The following is a 17,893-nucleotide window of genomic DNA, read 5'->3' as shown; positions in this document are numbered from 1 at the left end:
GAAAGTTGCCGCCACGTAGCAAGGCGGGCTAAAGAAGTCCAATCCATGTGAGTATGGAAAAATTGATGAAAAATGATATTGATCATATATGTATATATAAATGCTGATTTCAAATTTTGTGGACGGGACTAAATCGACCCTAGTGCTCAACTGGTACTTATTTTATCGATCCCTTAAATGAAAGTCAAAATCGACCCTGGTGGCATTTGAACCTAGAACATGACGGAATGCCGATAAGCATTTTGCCCAGCGTGCTAACGATTCTGCCAGGCGAGTATACAAATATGAGATGAGAAATCAGCTGTAATAGAATCTATTTTAATTTGTTTAGTAATTTATTACTGGACAACACGATGTGGTGTATCTAGGGTAGATATCCAAGCTATATTCAAAGGTGAACAACAATGTATTCCATCACCGAACTGTGTTTGCAGCTAAAGCACTCCATAGAAAACCCAGTCTATTTAGCAACATGGTACGATTACGTGAAAAATACTCTGTTTATATATATATATATATATATATATATATATATATATATATATATATATATATATATATATATATGTTTATATATATATGTTTATATATATATGTTTATATATATATGTTTATATATATATATATATATGTTTATATATATATATATATATGTTTATATATATATATATATATGTTTATATATATATATATATATGTTTATATATATATATATATATATATATATATATATATATATATATATATATACTGCCTTTATTTAATCTTTGTTGTCAGTTGAAAGAATATGAGTACTTGTAGAGGGGAAATATTTTGAAATTTGGTTAGACCTTTCCTTCACAGGTTGCAATGTGACTGCTTAAAGGAATTTTCCTTGTATTTTTATTTCGCATCTGTTGGCGATGGGTCGTCATTCTGTTGCGTTACGCAGCAGAATGATGAAGTAGTCGCATTGCAACCAGTCTTATCGTTAAAGGCATGAAATTGGGTATTAGTATTTTTGGTCGATAGCTGAGGAAGGATTAGGTTCCTTGTGTCTGTCCTACGTGTACGTTTTGTAGTATTTAATGCATTTTCCCTTTATGAAATAACTGAGCACCACGCACCCCGACTTTTATATATATATATATATATACACACACACACACACACACACACACACACACACACACACACACACACACACACACACACACACACACATATATACGATGCGCTTCTTTCAGTTTCTGTCTACCAATTCCACTCAAAGCTTTGATAGGCCCAAAGCTATAGAAGAAGACACTTGCCTAAGGTGCCACTCAGTGGACTGAACCCGGAACCATGTGATTGGGAAGCAAGCTTCTTACCACACGGTCTTACACACACATATATGTATGAATATGATACTACCTCCTTCCTTTGACATTATGTGATAGTTTTAAACGAATGTCACCGTCATGAAAGTGGTGTCGTTCATTTCCAATATTCCGCGATAAACATGTCTGGCCACGGGAAATATGACCTTGCCTAGAAACTCCGGAAGTTTGGCGACAGGAAACTCTGCCTCAACAAATTCTGTTTAAACAGTGCGCGGATGGAAAAGAAGGCGTTAAAATGATGATGATGATGATATATATATATGTGTGTGAGTGCGTTATCTAGCGCCAAATTTTGAGAATGAAAGGTATTCTAACCCTCAAACTAGACACCACTACATAGTACCAAAAGGATCACAGATTTTCAATACCTTTTCGTGGTGGAAATTACTCTCTCAAAGTACCAGGTGTTAAAACACCTGAAATTCATGGACAGGGAAGACAACTTACTCCAAGCCCCATTCAGAAATGAGGGACATTGATGTTTCGCCGTGTTTGTGACTTATCAACACCACGTACCTAGACCATATTTGAGTTTATTCTTACGTATGCTTTATGCAAGCATAAGAGCACATAGTTTTCACACTGTATGTATATAAGCCACGGACTGGCAGTGCGATTCATCTCTGATTCGGATAACTAACAACTTCTTTGAAGTAGTGTTTTCTAAAATCTAATGTTTGGCCTCTGTAAATTGAGCTATTCAAGCAGTTTATGCTCACGAATTTCATAAATAGGAGATAATTTTGAGACTTCTAAAAACATTTCTGATTCAGGAGATAAAACCTTTATAGCTGCAAATATTTTTGTGTTGCATTAATTGGAACTACTTTAGAGTTCTCCAATGCAGCTTTTGCAAATACTACTGTAAATATAATTAAAAAGTACTTTCTGTTGACAGAATTTCCATGAGCTAGAATTGACATTAATACTGACGATTGAGCAGTATTCTCTGAAACTCCATGCGTGCGTTGAAGAATAGAACTATTGTCTTCCATATGAAATTCCAAAAGAGATGATGCTCTGAAATTTTCCCTCATTAATTCTCATTTCTTTCAAAATATTTAGCACGGTACAGACCCTTTCGGATAAATCACAGTCCTCATGCTGTAACAATTTATTTGGTACATCAAGAATATCTTCAAGTAGATAAATAAAGATAAATTTTAAGCTAGTAATCTGTTTGAAAATAATAGTTGCTTCGATTCTGATGTTTGTATCTGGAATCTCGTTTTCCGCATCCCGATGCACTCGCGCTATGTGTTCATGATTGGTAAGTATAGCGGTAACAGTTTCTAGATACCATGACCATCGTCATTCCAAGAAACGTTTCAAATGTTTTCTTTTGTATTCATCAAACAACTTCGGTCCACAAGCTACAAAACAAAACAAAACAAGAAAAAATTGCAGCAAAGCGGTGTCAAGAATTTTTTTCCTCTGCATTAGCGGATATAGAAACATGGTGTTATCTACAAGGGGAATAACTTCAATAAATTCGACCTTCACAACTCCAAACTATGAATGGTGGAATATATGCACAATATAATGGGATATACTTGTAACTTTACGACAGATATAAATTTATATATTCAATATCCTGTAGTATATATACGTACTGTGAATAGTACGATAATTAAGAGAAAATCACAATCTTAGTATATTTAAATTATTTAAGCTGTGCAAACAATTTTTTCGTTTTTCTGCTTCTTTGAATTTTTGGACATGCGCATTGCGTTTTGTTCTCTTCCGTTTTATTTTGACATGCGCATTGCATTTTTATTCTTCTTTTCCATTTTACGAATTCATTGTGCACATGCGCATTGCGTGTTCATACTTCTCTTTCCAGTTCCTACTCAAAACTGCTTATAGATCACAATCATCTCACAAATTTGCATTTGTGAGGAGCGCTTTGCGCTCCGATGGTTGCGAAAGAGAAGTAAAAACGAAAATTGCGTCACTAATCATGCGAACGACAATCAAATGTAAGCGAAAATTGAAGCAGAGAACATTCGGATTTTCCTTTCCTGCACATGATCTGGTGGTTTGAAGCCAGGGTGGACGGAGTTATCTCCTGCTTGCAATAAACATCGGGTGCCAGAAGTGCACTGAGTAAACCAGCTGGTGATGTCTTCTTAGTGTTAAATGGTAGAATCGTCGTCTCTTAGAGGATAACCACATTAAAGTAGCCTTAAGCAATACATTAAGATATTTACTCTTTTCGTAAACAAAGAAAAATGTTACTACAAATGACAAAACATCGAGAGAATTTCAATGTTATTGTTCTTGGTGTGATTGTAGTAGCAGTCAAAGTGTAGGTAGCTGGTGTTGCTGTCGTCGTCATTGTTTAGCTATCGGCTCGGACCAGTGTCTGTTCTCTCTCTGTTTGTGTCTCAATGTTCTCTGTAAAGTAGCTAAGTTATGCAGTATGCGAAAATATTGCTAAAATATTCAAACCATATAGCGATGATGAATTCGTGAAAGAATGTATCCTTACTGCTATTGATAATATATATACAGAAAAACTTTGTTTGGAAATATTAGCTTATCAAGAAGAACTGTTTCTGATCGAATTAAAAGTATCGCTGATGACATTCAAAATTCTCTAAAATCTGATCCAGCAGAATTCGTATTGTACTCCTTAGCTATTGATGAGACAACTGATCTGTCTAATACTGCTCAGATGGCAGTTATTCCAATACGTGGAATAACTGCAAAATTCAACATTCGGGAAGAATTTCTTGCCTTGAAATCAAACTACGTGTTTTTGAAACATCTTTTGATATGTGTCCTGGGGAGGCTCCGGATTCCTTACAATTAGAACTAATTGATTTGCAGTCGGATAGCTTAATAAAATCGAAATATAATAATATGTCTTTATTGGACTTCTACAAATCCATCAATCCCGAGAAATTCACTGCTTTACATAAAAATGCCTTGAATTTGCTTCTCAGTTTTTTTCCAAATTGAATTATGCAAAAATCGCATTCGTACCAGACTTACTGACGAAAATCTGAGCAATGAACTAAGAATAGCAGTTTCTTCAAAGGCATGTGATATTCCTAATTTGTTTTTTGTTTTTTTTAAAACAAGCAGTTTCGTCCTTCTCACTAAACAAAACCAAATTTCAAAGTTAAGGTTAATTAGCTTTGATAAAATTACCACTAGGATTGTTTAAATATGCCATTTACATATAATGTTATTTAGGTATTAATGTAATTTTTTTTTCAAAATGAAGTTCGGTCAGTGCTTGTTTGTTATGATTTCTCCAGCATTAGGATAGGAACATTTTGAAAAATATAGAATACCTCATAAGTAATATAAACGTCCCAAATTCAGTGGCAGCGTTAATGAAAATGTTACGTGTTTGTAAGAAATATCTTTCTTTATTCAACCTTTAAGTTAAATACCTAATTCCTCACATCAAACTTTAAGGAAAAATTTAAGAACGAATAACGCAGTCTCTAAACCAGAAACATAACAATATTTATTTATGTAGTTATTCAAACAGCATGGATATTCGGCAGTTCTTGTCGGTATATTCATACAGCATTGGTTATTCGGCTGTTGGTCGTTTCATCACTTGTCCGCTGTCCCCGTCACAAGTGTGTTGGGTCTCGAAGAGAGCGATACAAAACACGTCCTTCGCTCACGAAGTTGTCGACGCAAGAGGAAGATAAAACGTGGGAAAAATGTTGAGAGAGTCGAACTACGCATGCACATGGGACTCTTCCTGTGTTCCTTCCGGAACTAGTACCTGCGCATGCGTGGATGAAAATGCAGTAATGGCGACTGTATTTAGGCGCCAAATGACGTCACTACAATGGCTCCCCCTCGAGTGCGGAAGCACGAAAATGAAAACAATTGGAGTGGCATGCGTATTAACATTCTAAATCTTCTTGTGTAACTCTCATACGAACTGGATTTTTTCTCTACAGACACTTTTACTATGTTCTGTGTTTCTCTCACACACACACTTGTGCACTCATACATTTTCTTTCCTTTCAGAAACATTGCATGCAATGTACAAAATAATGGATGAAAAAAAAACATGCAAGTAAAATGGGCAGTAAATGCCACCTAGTGAAAAACAAATGAGACAATGATAAAACAACCGTGATGACCACTGTCCAGGAACTGAAATCACGGAATGTAAAAGTCTGAAAAGTCTGATTGTTTGTTTTCTTTTTTTTTCTGAAAGGAAGAAAAATGTTCAATAAGAAAAACTCTGAAATTGTCCACTGAAACACAATAAGTCAAATGTAAATAGTCTTTGCCAATTTCTTGCGCCAACGCACTGTCCTGCAAAACCTAGTGACATAAGGTTCACTTGAGTTCCTTTTCAACGACGAAGGTGGTGTAATTGCTGGTGTGTGTGGTTGTGATGGTGCTGATGTTGGTGTATGCATTGGTAAAGGCGTTGACAATGTGTGTGGTGGTAGTGGTGTGTGCGGCATTTGAAAAACGGGCACGTCGTCCACGGGAGTTGAGGGTTTGTCAAGGTACGCTTTTTTCAGACGGTCGACAGACACAATTTCTGTACGACCATTAGCGTCGACCTTGAAAAACTTTGGAGTACGAGAAAGCACACGATAGGGTCCTTTGTAGGGAGAAACAAGGGGTCCTTTGACAGAATCATCCCTAATGAATACATGAGACCAAGACTCAATGTCTGCTGGCACTTTAGAGGGAGGTGACTGTTGTCTGGGGCCCATAGATGGAAGATTGGAGAAATACTCTCGCAACCGAGTGACATAGGACTCTGGGTGTGGTGGTTGTGATGAGTCTGGTACCACCATCGTACCAGGCAACGTCAACGTGGTGCCGTAAAGAAGTTCTGCCGAGGAGTAACCCAGGTCAGCTTTGACCGCAGTCCGGCATCCAAGGAGGCCAACCGGAAGAATTCCAACCCAAGACTGCGGGTTGGGCGAGGCGCGTAAGGCGGCCTTAAGTTGTCTATGAAAACGCTCAACCATCCCATTAGAAGCGGATGGTAGCTGGTGGTGCGTATACGATGCACCCCCAAGATTCGTGATAGGTCACGAAAGAGCGCGGCCTCAAATTGCCGGCCACGATCTGTGATCAAACTGACCGGTACTCTGAACCTAGAAACCCACCCAGAAACGAAAGCCTGGGCAACAGTCTCAGAAGTAATATCTGCTATAGGAATGGCTTCTGGCCAACGTGAGAAACGGTCAACACAAGTTAACAGGTATGAGAACCCGCGACACACTGGTAAAGGTCCAACCAAATGATGAGAATGTAGAGGCAATCCTGATGTTGAACGTCGCGAAACATACGAATTCAATGGCTGTTGAAACGAGGTCTGTGTTTGTTTGTGGTCTAGAGTTTTCTTCGGCTGCGATTCATTCTTTTAGTCGGGTCACCAGTGTAAGAAATATCTTTCTTTATTCAACCTTTAGGTTAAATACCTAATTCCTCACATCAAACTTTAAGGAAAAATTTAAGAACGGATAACGCAGTCTCTAAACCAGAAACATAACAATATTTATTTATGTAGTTATTCAAACAGCATGGATATTCGGCAGTTCTTGTCGGTATATTCATACAGCATTGGTTATTCGGCTGTTGGTCGTTTCATCACTTGTCCGCTGTCCCCGTCACGAGTGTGTTGGGTCTCGAAGAGAGCGATACAAAAAAACGTCCTTCGCTCACGAAGTTGTCGACGCAAGAGGAAGATAAAACGCGGGAAAAATGTTGAGAGAGTCGAACTACGCATGCACATGGGACTCTTCCTGTGTTCCTTCCGGAACTAGTCCCTACGCATGCGTGGATGAAAACGCAGTAATGGCGACTGTATTTAGGCGCCAAATGACGTCACTACACGTTAATCTAATGCGTTAAACTTACTTTTATTAATGTATGTCGAATTATTCATAGATATATACAAGATTTACACAGATACAAGAGTCAGAACTTGTGTCCGCCCGCAGACCTTTTTCTCTGGAAATTTTTACTCGCCGCGCTAAAAAGTTTCCCCACCCTTGATCTAAATGGTATTTGCAGAAAATTTCATGTTCTTTCTTTCTTTCCTCGTTCCTTCCTTCCTTCCTTCCTTCCTTCCTTTCTTTCTTCCTTTCTTTCTTTGTTTCTTTCTTTCTCCCTCTTTGTTTCTTTCTCCTCCCTGCTTTCTTTCTTTCTTTCTTTCTTTCTCTCCTTCTCTCTTTCTCTTCCTCTCTCTTTCTGTTCGACTGAAGGCGGTGCTCCAGTATGGCCGCAATCAAATGACTGAAACAAGTAAAACAATAAAAAGCTATGCCATTTTAATCCTGAGCAACGCCGGCTATCTCTGCTAGTATGATATAATATACAGAAATATTATTAATTCTTAAGTATCTAACTCTTATGCTATTATTAACATTAGGTCAATTCTCTTAATATTTAACGCAACACACTATTTTGGTAACTTAAAAAACAGGCCCATACATGCATTCATTTCTCTTTATCACACTTTCCAACAGGACTTCAAATCCGTCGTTATAAACTTAATTCCTGACGTTTAACCATTTGTCTGTGCAAAGCATTTTCGTAAGTTTGCCCTAAACGTTCATGCTTGTTTTCAGACATTTTGTGAAGTCCTTGTTTTACGTGTTCTGAGTAATATAAATCTTTCCTTCCATAAGCCTCAAGTTATTCTGGTGATGGACAAATATGGGGAATGTATATATTATATAATGTACTTTCTGGAGTCATTACTTTATTTGCCCGACCTTCCGCATTTTTTAACTGTCTGCTCAATCTCCTGCGATGTATTGGTGGCCGCTGACATCTGAAGAACCCAAACAAACCCTGACGTCACATCTATGTCAGCAGTGTAAGTTTTATAAATAACGACATTGTTACTGACAGATGAAATTAATGAATGCAGAATACAGTTACGTATATCATATATAACTCATGAAATATTTTACGTATTACAAAAGATATGTTTCGTATGTGTCACAGCTTCTATTTTTATGTACTCGCTCCCCTTAACTTTAGAACCTGGCCACGCCTCTGTTCAATATATATATAATATATAATATATATATATATATATATATATATATATATATATATATATATATATATATATATATATATATATATATATATATATATATATATATATATATATATATATATATACGTAGGTATTGTAAATTTTAGAGGTAATACTTGATATGTGTAAACACCTGTATATGCCAGATAGTGGCCGAGGTGAAAGAATATATGAAAACGTAAAAGGAAAAGAGAACACAAAGGATTCCGCGGTACACGTGTACCGCGGAATCCTTTGTGTTCTATTTTAATTTTACGTTTTAATATATATATATATATATATATATATATATATATATATATATATATATATATATATATATATATATATATATACGCATACACACAAACACACATAAATATGTATATATGTATGTATGCATGTAGATCTATATATATATGTGTGTGTGTAATGTATATATGTATATCTATATGATTACACACACACACTCATATATATATATATATATATATATATATATATATATATATATATATATATATATATATATATATATATGAGTGTGTGTGTAATCATATATATACATATATACATTACACACACACATATATAGATCTACATGCATACATACATACATATATACATATTTATGTGTGTTTGTATATATATATATATGTGTGTTATTTTTAAATCTCTCAACGAGAAACATTCAGTAACAGTACTCTAAAGTAAAGATTACTTGCCCACATAATGTAGCACTCCCGTTTGGGAAGAATGTTACTGTCATTTAGCTCCAGGAAACATCATCTCTAGCTGGCTATATGACACATAATCTGTGCCCTTATATTTTTGAACAAGTAAGTTTAGCACCTCCATTCAGCACAGAGAAATATCTGTGAACGACGGTTTCTGAGTTATTTCTCTTCCTCAGCACAGAATAACTGCTCGACTAAGTTGGCGCTGCTAAATCCCGTTCAAATATATATATAATTTTCAAAGTGACACACAGTTACTGATCTAATAAATAGAAAAATTATTATTTCTAAATCTCTCAACGAGAGACATTCAATAACAACAATCTAAAGTAAAGATTATTTGCCAACATTATGTGGCAGTCCCGGTTGGGACGAATGTTACTGTTATTTAGCCCCAAGAAACATCGTCTCCAGCTGCTATATGACATACAATCTGTGTCTTTATATTTTCGAACAGGCGAGTTTAGCACCCCCATTCAGCACAGAGAAATATCTGTGGAACGCGGTTTCTGGGTTATTTCTCTTCCTCGGCACAGAATAACTGCCCGACTGAGATGGCACAGCTAAATCCCCGTTCGAAAATATATATAATTCTCAGATATTGCTGTGCTGGGTGGGGGTACTAAACTTCCCTGTTCGAAAATATAAGGACACAGATTGTGTGTCGTATAGCTAGCTGGAGACGATGTTTCCTGGGACTAAATAACAGTAACATTCGTCCCAACTGGGACTGCCACATTATGTTGCCAAATGTATGGATGGACGTATAGGAGTAAATGTAAGGATAAGCAAGTTAGTCAAGTCGATATACAAAGAATATTGAATACATTTAATACAGAAAATGTACATATGTTTACATATAAAAAGGTCCGACTCTAATACACTTAGTTCTCCACAAAGTCATTCCGTCTTAATCTCCTTTCTGTCAATACCTGAAATGTAAAATTCTTCCCTGAAGAAGGAGGCTGGTATTATCCAATGATGGAATGAATTTACAGTCATTATTTTGGACCACCAAGCCCCCAGAAGCACCTGTTGGACTCGTAAAACTCTTACTCAACCCCTTTAATTCCTGATATCATTTCTATTTTGTGTAAGTCGGACCTTTTTATGTGTATATTTTTTGTATTAAATATATTTAATATTTTTTATATATCGACTTGACTAACTTGCTTATCGTTACATTTACTCCGCTACCTGCTCAAGCTTAGATTTCTTGAGCACTACGAAGTGTATTCTATACGGAGAATATCTGCCTCTCATGTATATATATATATATATATATATATATATATATATATATATATATATATATATATATATATATATATATGTGTGTGTATGTATGTATGTATGTATGTATATATATTCTAATTTGCCTTATATATATAGAGTGAGAGAGAAGGAGAGAGAGAGAGAGAGAGAGAGAGAGAGAGAGAGAGAGAGATTTTCTGAAAACCTCACGTATGTGGACGAACCCCAAACAACTTCTCCTCATCCCAAGAGAATTAGAAAAAGGAAAATAATCAGGTATAATCCCCCATTTAACCTAGAAGTTTCTACCAACGTATCCAGAGGCTTCCTATCGTTAGTAAAGAAATATTTCTCTAAAGGACATAAACATTACAAACTCTTCAACCCTCATAATGTCAAGGTATGCTACTCCTGCTTAAACAGCATCGCATCTAACATCGCACACATCAACAGATGTAAAAACGCACCCACACAACCGCAATCCCAATCCCAACCTGCAACTTCCGAAACCCTGCCACCTGCTCTCTAAGAGAATCCTGACTCTCACAGGCAGTAGTATACAGAGCCACTCTTAAGCCATCTGATGACATTACTAGGCACTATACGGGCATGACAGGCAATGACCTCAAGGGAAGATATTCCCAACACTTGCATTCATTTAGATCCAGGGACAGAAAGAACTTCACTTCCCTGTCGCACTTTCTCTGTAGACTTCGTGACCTTCGAGACGAAACATCAAGTGGACTATTATAGATAGGGCGCCACCATATTCACCCGGCGCCCCTAATTGCCAGCTGTGCCTCCGCGAAAAACTGAATATCATCTACCAACCTGCAGTATCCATCAACAAGAAATATGAGGTAGCGCATTGCTGTCACTAGAGGTACACCCTTCTGGTAAATTTCTAGTCACTGGCAGCCGACATCCCGGTTATACCTCCTTAGTACCAGCTATTCTAAGCACCGCCAGTAGAAAGGTCACTGTCGCAAATTAACCCCCATGAACAGCACCGCAAATGACCAATCCCCAACACTTCTCCATGCCTGTCTACCCACATACTCTGACCCCTTGTACATCACCCCTTGTGCTTGACCACGCGTGAGCAGGTGCACATAGGCACCTGCTCACTTTTTGAATATTCACAGATGCATGTGCGCGCGTGCGCGTCCATATACATGTGCACCTGTGCATGTCCATGTATGTACACGTGCACACGTGTGTGTGCGTCATTCGTGTGCATATATATACATAGAGATATAGGTGTGCACGCATGTGTGTGTATGAGTGCGTGTGTGTATGTGCATATGAGTGCGCACGTGTGTGTGAGCGCGCGCACGTGCTTATGTGTGAATGCACATCTAAGCACGCATACACACTCGTATAAGTTAGAATTATACACGGAAATATATGGACATATAAATTTACATATATACATATATACCTCCACATCTACCGCCCATTCATAGTTCCCCCCAACCATACAACCAATTTCTTGTCCACCAAGCGGTCGATTTCCTGTTCGCCACGCGGTCGATTTCCTGTTCATTATGCGGTTGATTTCCTGTTTACCATGCGGCAGTTTCCAAATAAATGTTGTCGCTGAAATACCAACATCAGTTTGCTATACCGCGTGACCTTCCTCGACCAATCGCAGGCTAATGTCCGGTAATAAACATTGACTCTCTTCAATCGAATACTCATTCAGGCCCCAATGGCCGAAGACTAGCTACACGCTTTAAACTCAGAGTATCAAGGAGTCTGAATCAAACTGTTTTGATATCTATATGTCTACACACACACACACGCACACACATTGTACTATTGCACTGATTTATTAACGATCGCAGTTTTGCAACAGCTGCAAAAGACTTAATGGTTGGTGCAGAGCAAAATACATAAATAGCTTAACTGAGGTTTGAGAGACAGCCAAAGTTTACAACTTGTAACGTCACTACTTGTATAACCTCGGAAGTGGAGGTGGCAACAGTATCTAATTATACATTCAAGAAAGGATTGAATAGAAGAGAATCCGAGGACTGAGGGAGCTTAATGTGTCAGGGAATGAGAAAGTTCGAAATACAACAGTTGATCTCAATGTTAAAAAAATGAAATAAAACATGACAAATTGAAATAGTATGTTATGAGTGGGTGTTTTAGCACAAACGCTCTCAAGCACAAAAACTGTAACAGAATAAATTGTGAAACTGTGCGGTAGGTATGGGTGTGCGGTAAAAAAGCTCACTTTGCAGCGTTTCGGTTCAGCCTCACTGCGGGTACTTTGGACAAGTGTCTTCTACCACAGCAACGGGCCGACCAATATTTTAATAGTAAATTTAGAAGGCGCAAACACGGTGGAACCGCGTTATATATATATATATATATATATATATATATATATATATATATATATATATATATATTCTTTTATACGCTTAAAGGCTGTGGCCATGCTGGAGTACCACCATATATACTTACATACATATATATATACGTACGTACATACATACATACATACATACATACATACATACTTACATACATACATACATACAAACATCGACAGAATGATTTAGAGTTTATCGGAAGAATATAGATAGGAGAAAAGGGAAATGAAAAGAAAAAGGAAAAAAGGAAACAGTTCGTTAAGTCTTTGGACTTACATTTTTGTGCCCTTTTTGGATTCCACGTGAGCGTACGTTTCCTCAATTAGATGAACGGAACAATAAGTGGGGGAGAATGACTAGTTGACCGGCAGTGTTAGTCAAAGGAGTCATACCTAATAGTAATATCCGGTGTTGTTAATTGTTATTGTGGTGCGATGGAGGAAGAAGACAACAAGAAGCAAAAGGACAGAATGAAGCGTTGGACCTTACCTTGCCGACCGCAGCGGGGTACACGATCGCTCCTAATCAGAACACGTCTTTCTCGTAACGTCGCTGTTTTCTCACTGGCCCCACGTGCTAGCCTTCGACCGCGTGTCGCCGACTTCCGATCTGACCCTTCCGGTTTGGCCCTTCCGGTCTGGCTTCACCTCTGTTTGCCTCACCCCTCTCCACCACAACACATAGCTCGTCACAGCCCATAACATCACACGCCCCCCCCCCTGATCTATAGATCATTCAACCGGCTCTCCCACTCACTCCTCGGTCCCGAACTACCTTAATTGGTTTCATAATCAGCCAAGCAGGGAGGAGGGTACCGCTCCCTCTGTGGTCGCCGTGCGACCCCGGGACTGGCCTGAGTTCCTGGCGCGCTGCCTTCATCATCTTGCCTACTGCTGCTGTCTTCATCATCCTGCCCACTGCAGCTGGTTCCATCCTCTGAAGCACTGACAATCTTCCGCACATCCAAAACATGGCGTGGCATACCATCGACTGAGACGTTGTTCTTTGAATTGATGGAGGTTATAGTTCCTTTCCCCCATTGTGATGTGCACCGTGCATTTGGGGGTTTTACCCAAACTTCTTCCCCGATCTGCACGAAGGTGTGCTCTTCTTCTCCCCGGAGTCGCATCGATGCAATACACGGGTGCCTCCACTCGTACCTGAATATTGCCCTGTGTGGCACCGACTCCTCAGCCTGTCCTGACCTGGGCGACATATTGTACCAAAATACGGCCTCGATTGGCGAAATGTGGCCCCTCTCTGCCATGGTCTTGATGGTACGATGATGCCTTTCCACCACTCCATTTCCACTTGGCCGGTATGCCGCCCTGAAGAAGCGGCTGACCTGCCACCCGTCAAGCATTTCTTTCAGCACCTCCGAGCGAAATGCAGTGCCATTATCCAGCAGCAGCTCATCCACGGGGCCTCGTTCCAGGAATATCCCATTTAACACTCTTGCGATTTCCTCTGCAGTCCCCGTCTTCATCTCCCTCCATATGGCCAACCGCCCCGGTCCGCAGTCAACCATTGAGAGGTACGTCCCCTGCCGGTAGCGTATTACGTCCACTGCCAGTCGTTTCTAGTTGTGGGCCACTGGAATACTTCCCGCCTCATGTACGCCCGGAGCAGGGTCAATAGACTGGCACCTGTCACAGCTGCTAACCACTCTCTGCACGCTCCGCCTCGTTACCTCGGAGTCAACTTTCCTGACGAGGAACAACGTCCTGTCCACTCCCATGTGATGCATGGTACGCAGTCTCCTCAACTCCGAGTCACTCAGACAGCATACTGCAGCCACAGCCCGCTCCGCATCCTCTGGCACCTGCAACCAAGCTCGCTTTACCCTGGTTAGGACGTCTGCCCTGTTCTTTTCGGAAGGCACAAAGATTACGCTCAGCTCCAGATCGAACTCAGCGGTTAGCTCCCGCAATGTTCCCAATCGGCGCTTTACCAGCATCCTCCGCTCATCGGTGAGGACTGTCGTCACCCAACCAAGCACAGTGGCCGAATCGGTTCTAATCTCGATGGTGCACAGCCCCCACTTCAAGGCCAGGTTCACCCCCTTCAGCACGGCATACAACTCCGCCACGTTGATATGGTTGCAGTCATCCATCTTCCTGAGCCAGGCTGCATCTTCCACCACGGTGCCTCCCATTTCCAAGACGACCCCTATTGCGATGCTACTGGCGTCACACCAAACGATCCCACTCTTTGATTTGGGAACATACCAACTGCCCCTCACTAGATCCTCTGCTCTCACTCTGACCAAGACTTCCTGCATCATGTCGGTCGTTTTCTCCCCAACTCTGTCATTCCACTTTGCTCCTTCGGCTCGTCTCTTGATGAAGCTACATGCTGTCCGAAGCCATCCTGCAACCGGGTAATGTCCCACCAGCTTCCCGCACACCGAGAACAGTTCCCACCTACTCACGCTGGTGCCCAGTTCAGGGATCTCGTTTCCTCTCCGGAACACCAGCTCGCCCGATCTGTCTTTTTGTAGCTTCAGCCCCAGCGCAGTTCCCCCCACCATCGACTCAGGCGGCTTCGCAATCAGCCCGAACCTCTCCAGGTGTCTCACTACCTCGGTGGCTGGCACTACAGTCTCGTCAACCAAAATGTCGTCGATGTAGAAACTGGTGGCCTTCCTTATCCTCTCCTCTTTCCCTAGGACGGACTTGAGCACCATCGCCATAATTTTCGGAGCGGAATTCAGCCTGAAACCCAGCCTGGTTAAACAGTACGTCCGGTCCTTGTACCGCACCAGCTGGTATCGCCACAGCTTGTCACTCACACGGAGCTGCAAATATGCGGACTTCAAGTCGACGATCGTCGCTGCCTTGGTCGACTGTCTCCACACACGTAACGTCTCACCGCAAACGTCCGTTGCCTCACCTCCCGTGTGGCACGATATATGGTCGTTCTGCTCCCTAAAGTCCAGCACCGGTCTGACTTTTCCTTTCGTCGGCTGCACCACCGCCATCAGAGGCAGCACTCCACTCACCACCTCCTCTTTCTACGGGACAAGGACTCCTTCCTTGATCCATCTGTCTACCTCCTCGTCGAACTCGACGCCGGCGTGACCTTTCAACGTATGCTGGTAGCAGCTCACCCTGTTCTTTAGTAGTGGGGGCTCGTCCTTCCATCGCCACTCTATCGTCCACCTTCGACCATCAAACGCCGCCTGAAAATCTTTGTCTTCGATGGTGTAAGCGGCGCTGTCCTCGACGGGGCTCTGCTCTCCCTGGCGGTCCCGACTCACGGCGCACGATGCCCCCACGCTTCCGAACGTGACCTCATCTCCTGCAATCCTAACGCCACCAAGACGGTTGATGGCGTCCATCTCCAACACCACGTCAATCTCATCCACCAAGCGGCCAAGTACTATTGCTTGCAGCGTTAACTTTGCTCCCTGCACCTCAATCTGCACGTCAGTAATGCCTTCACAGCGTACCTCTCTTCCGTCGACTGCCCTCACACTGCTTTCTCCACTCCACGTCTCTACCACTCCCGGAGTCATCAGGGTCGTTGTACAGCCCATGTCCACAAGGGCACGCAACATCTTCCCAACCACTAGCACATCAACAACAGGTAGAAAAAATTGCGCCGTTAATGATCTGAAAGGGAGACCGCTGGCGCAGTAATCTCCCTTAGACCGTTTCCCTGCAGACATTCGCTGGCCATATGCCCCGTTTCACGACAACGGTAGCAGATGACCTCAGGCTTAGGTAACTTAGTCTCGCACCATGTGCGGGCCCTGACACCGGAAACACTGACCTTTGAACGGACGCGCACGTTCCTTGTTCGACCCCTCTCCGCCACTCCTTGGCCGGCCACCTTTTGCTGTCGCCGCTGCTACCAGCGGTGACGACCTACGACAGGAAACTAACATACGAGCTCTCGATATTATATCCGCCATGGGCATGGTACTCACGTCCGGCAGTTTCTGCAATTCGACCGACAGGTGGTCAGGAAACCCAGTCACAAACGCCAACTTTACCGTTTGATCCAGCGATTCTCCCTCGTACCCCGCCAGTCTAGCCAACCTCCTAAGTTCGTTGGCAAACACATCAGCCTGTTCGCCGGTCTACCTCGCTCTCCCCAGGCGAGCGTACGCCTCGAACATCCCTTCTGCGAAGGCCTCCATCAAGCGGATTTCTATTTTCTCCGCGCTAACTTGGTCCCTCTCTTCCATCTCTAAAAATAGCGCCAACGCCGGACCATCTAAGTAGAGCGGTAGAAAACTTGCCAAGTCGCATATTCCTTGGAGCTTCGCGACCAGCTTCATCTTCTTTAGCCATGCGACTACGTCCGTGTCGCCGCAAAACGGCTTAATTATATCACTAGCAATCCTGACTACACTCATAATTTTTTTTTTTCTTATGGGCCGAAATAGCTTGTGGTGTGACGGAGGAAGAAGACAACAAGAAGCAAAAGGACAGAATGAAGCGTTGGACCTTACCTTGCCGACCGCAGCGGGGTACACGATCGCTCCTAATCAGAACACGTCTTTCTCGTAACGTCGCTGTTTTCTCACTGGCCCCACGTGCTAGCCTTCGACCGCGTGTCGCCGACTTCCGATCTGACCCTTCCGGTTTGGCCCTTCCGGTCTGGCTTCACCTCTGTTTGCCTCACCCCTCTCCACCACAACACATAGCTCGTCACAGCCCATAACACCACTTATATATAACGCTGTTTGTGACCGCTAGATAAGTCCCTATGATTACAAATAATGCCCTTGTTAAGAACTAAGGATGCTTTTAAAAACTGAACCTTTCGCACCTTCCAGACCCCGCATAACAATTAAGGACCATAACGAAAATTTCTAATCTGCCCTAATAAATCCGATCTATGTAAGCTATGTAAATCAATCTTAGATAAATATATTCCTACTATAAAAACTAAACCACTCTAGACTTATGGTCAAATGCCCACGACGCCCTTAATTGGTTCTCCAATATACAGGATAAAAATAGTTATTCTCATCAATTAACCCTGCGATTCTAAATAGCGCTCTGATTTTCGCTGAAAAATATACCAAATTGACAATGAATGAAATTAAGGTAATCATAGAAGCTAGGAAATCTATAATAAAATTCGATAACAGATTACGGATAAGGAAAG

The 17,893-nt window shown here is 41.3% G+C and overlaps 1 protein-coding gene across 1 annotated transcript; it reads right to left on the bottom strand.

Moving 5' to 3' along the window:
- Nucleotides 1-768: 768 nt before the first annotated feature.
- LOC149134380 (uncharacterized) lies at nt 769-16,391 on the bottom strand. The gene is made up of 2 exons (XM_089356417.1): nt 13,262-16,391; nt 769-2,734 (listed from the first exon to the last, which is right to left on the bottom strand). The coding sequence occupies exon 1, from the start codon at nt 15,750-15,752 to the stop codon at nt 14,352-14,354; it is 1,401 nt and encodes a 466-aa protein (XP_089212543.1). The 5' UTR covers nt 15,753-16,391; the 3' UTR covers nt 769-2,734; nt 13,262-14,351.
- Between the last annotated feature and the right edge of the window lie 1,502 nt (nt 16,392-17,893).

Source organism: Octopus bimaculoides, chromosome 8, assembly GCF_046866305.1.
Source record: "Octopus bimaculoides isolate indiv1 chromosome 8, ASM4686630v1, whole genome shotgun sequence".
In the NCBI taxonomy this organism is placed as follows: Eukaryota; Metazoa; Mollusca; class Cephalopoda; order Octopoda; family Octopodidae; genus Octopus; species Octopus bimaculoides.
The sequence above is the reverse complement of the archived record's forward strand: the minus strand, read 5'-3'. Positions and strand labels throughout refer to the sequence as shown.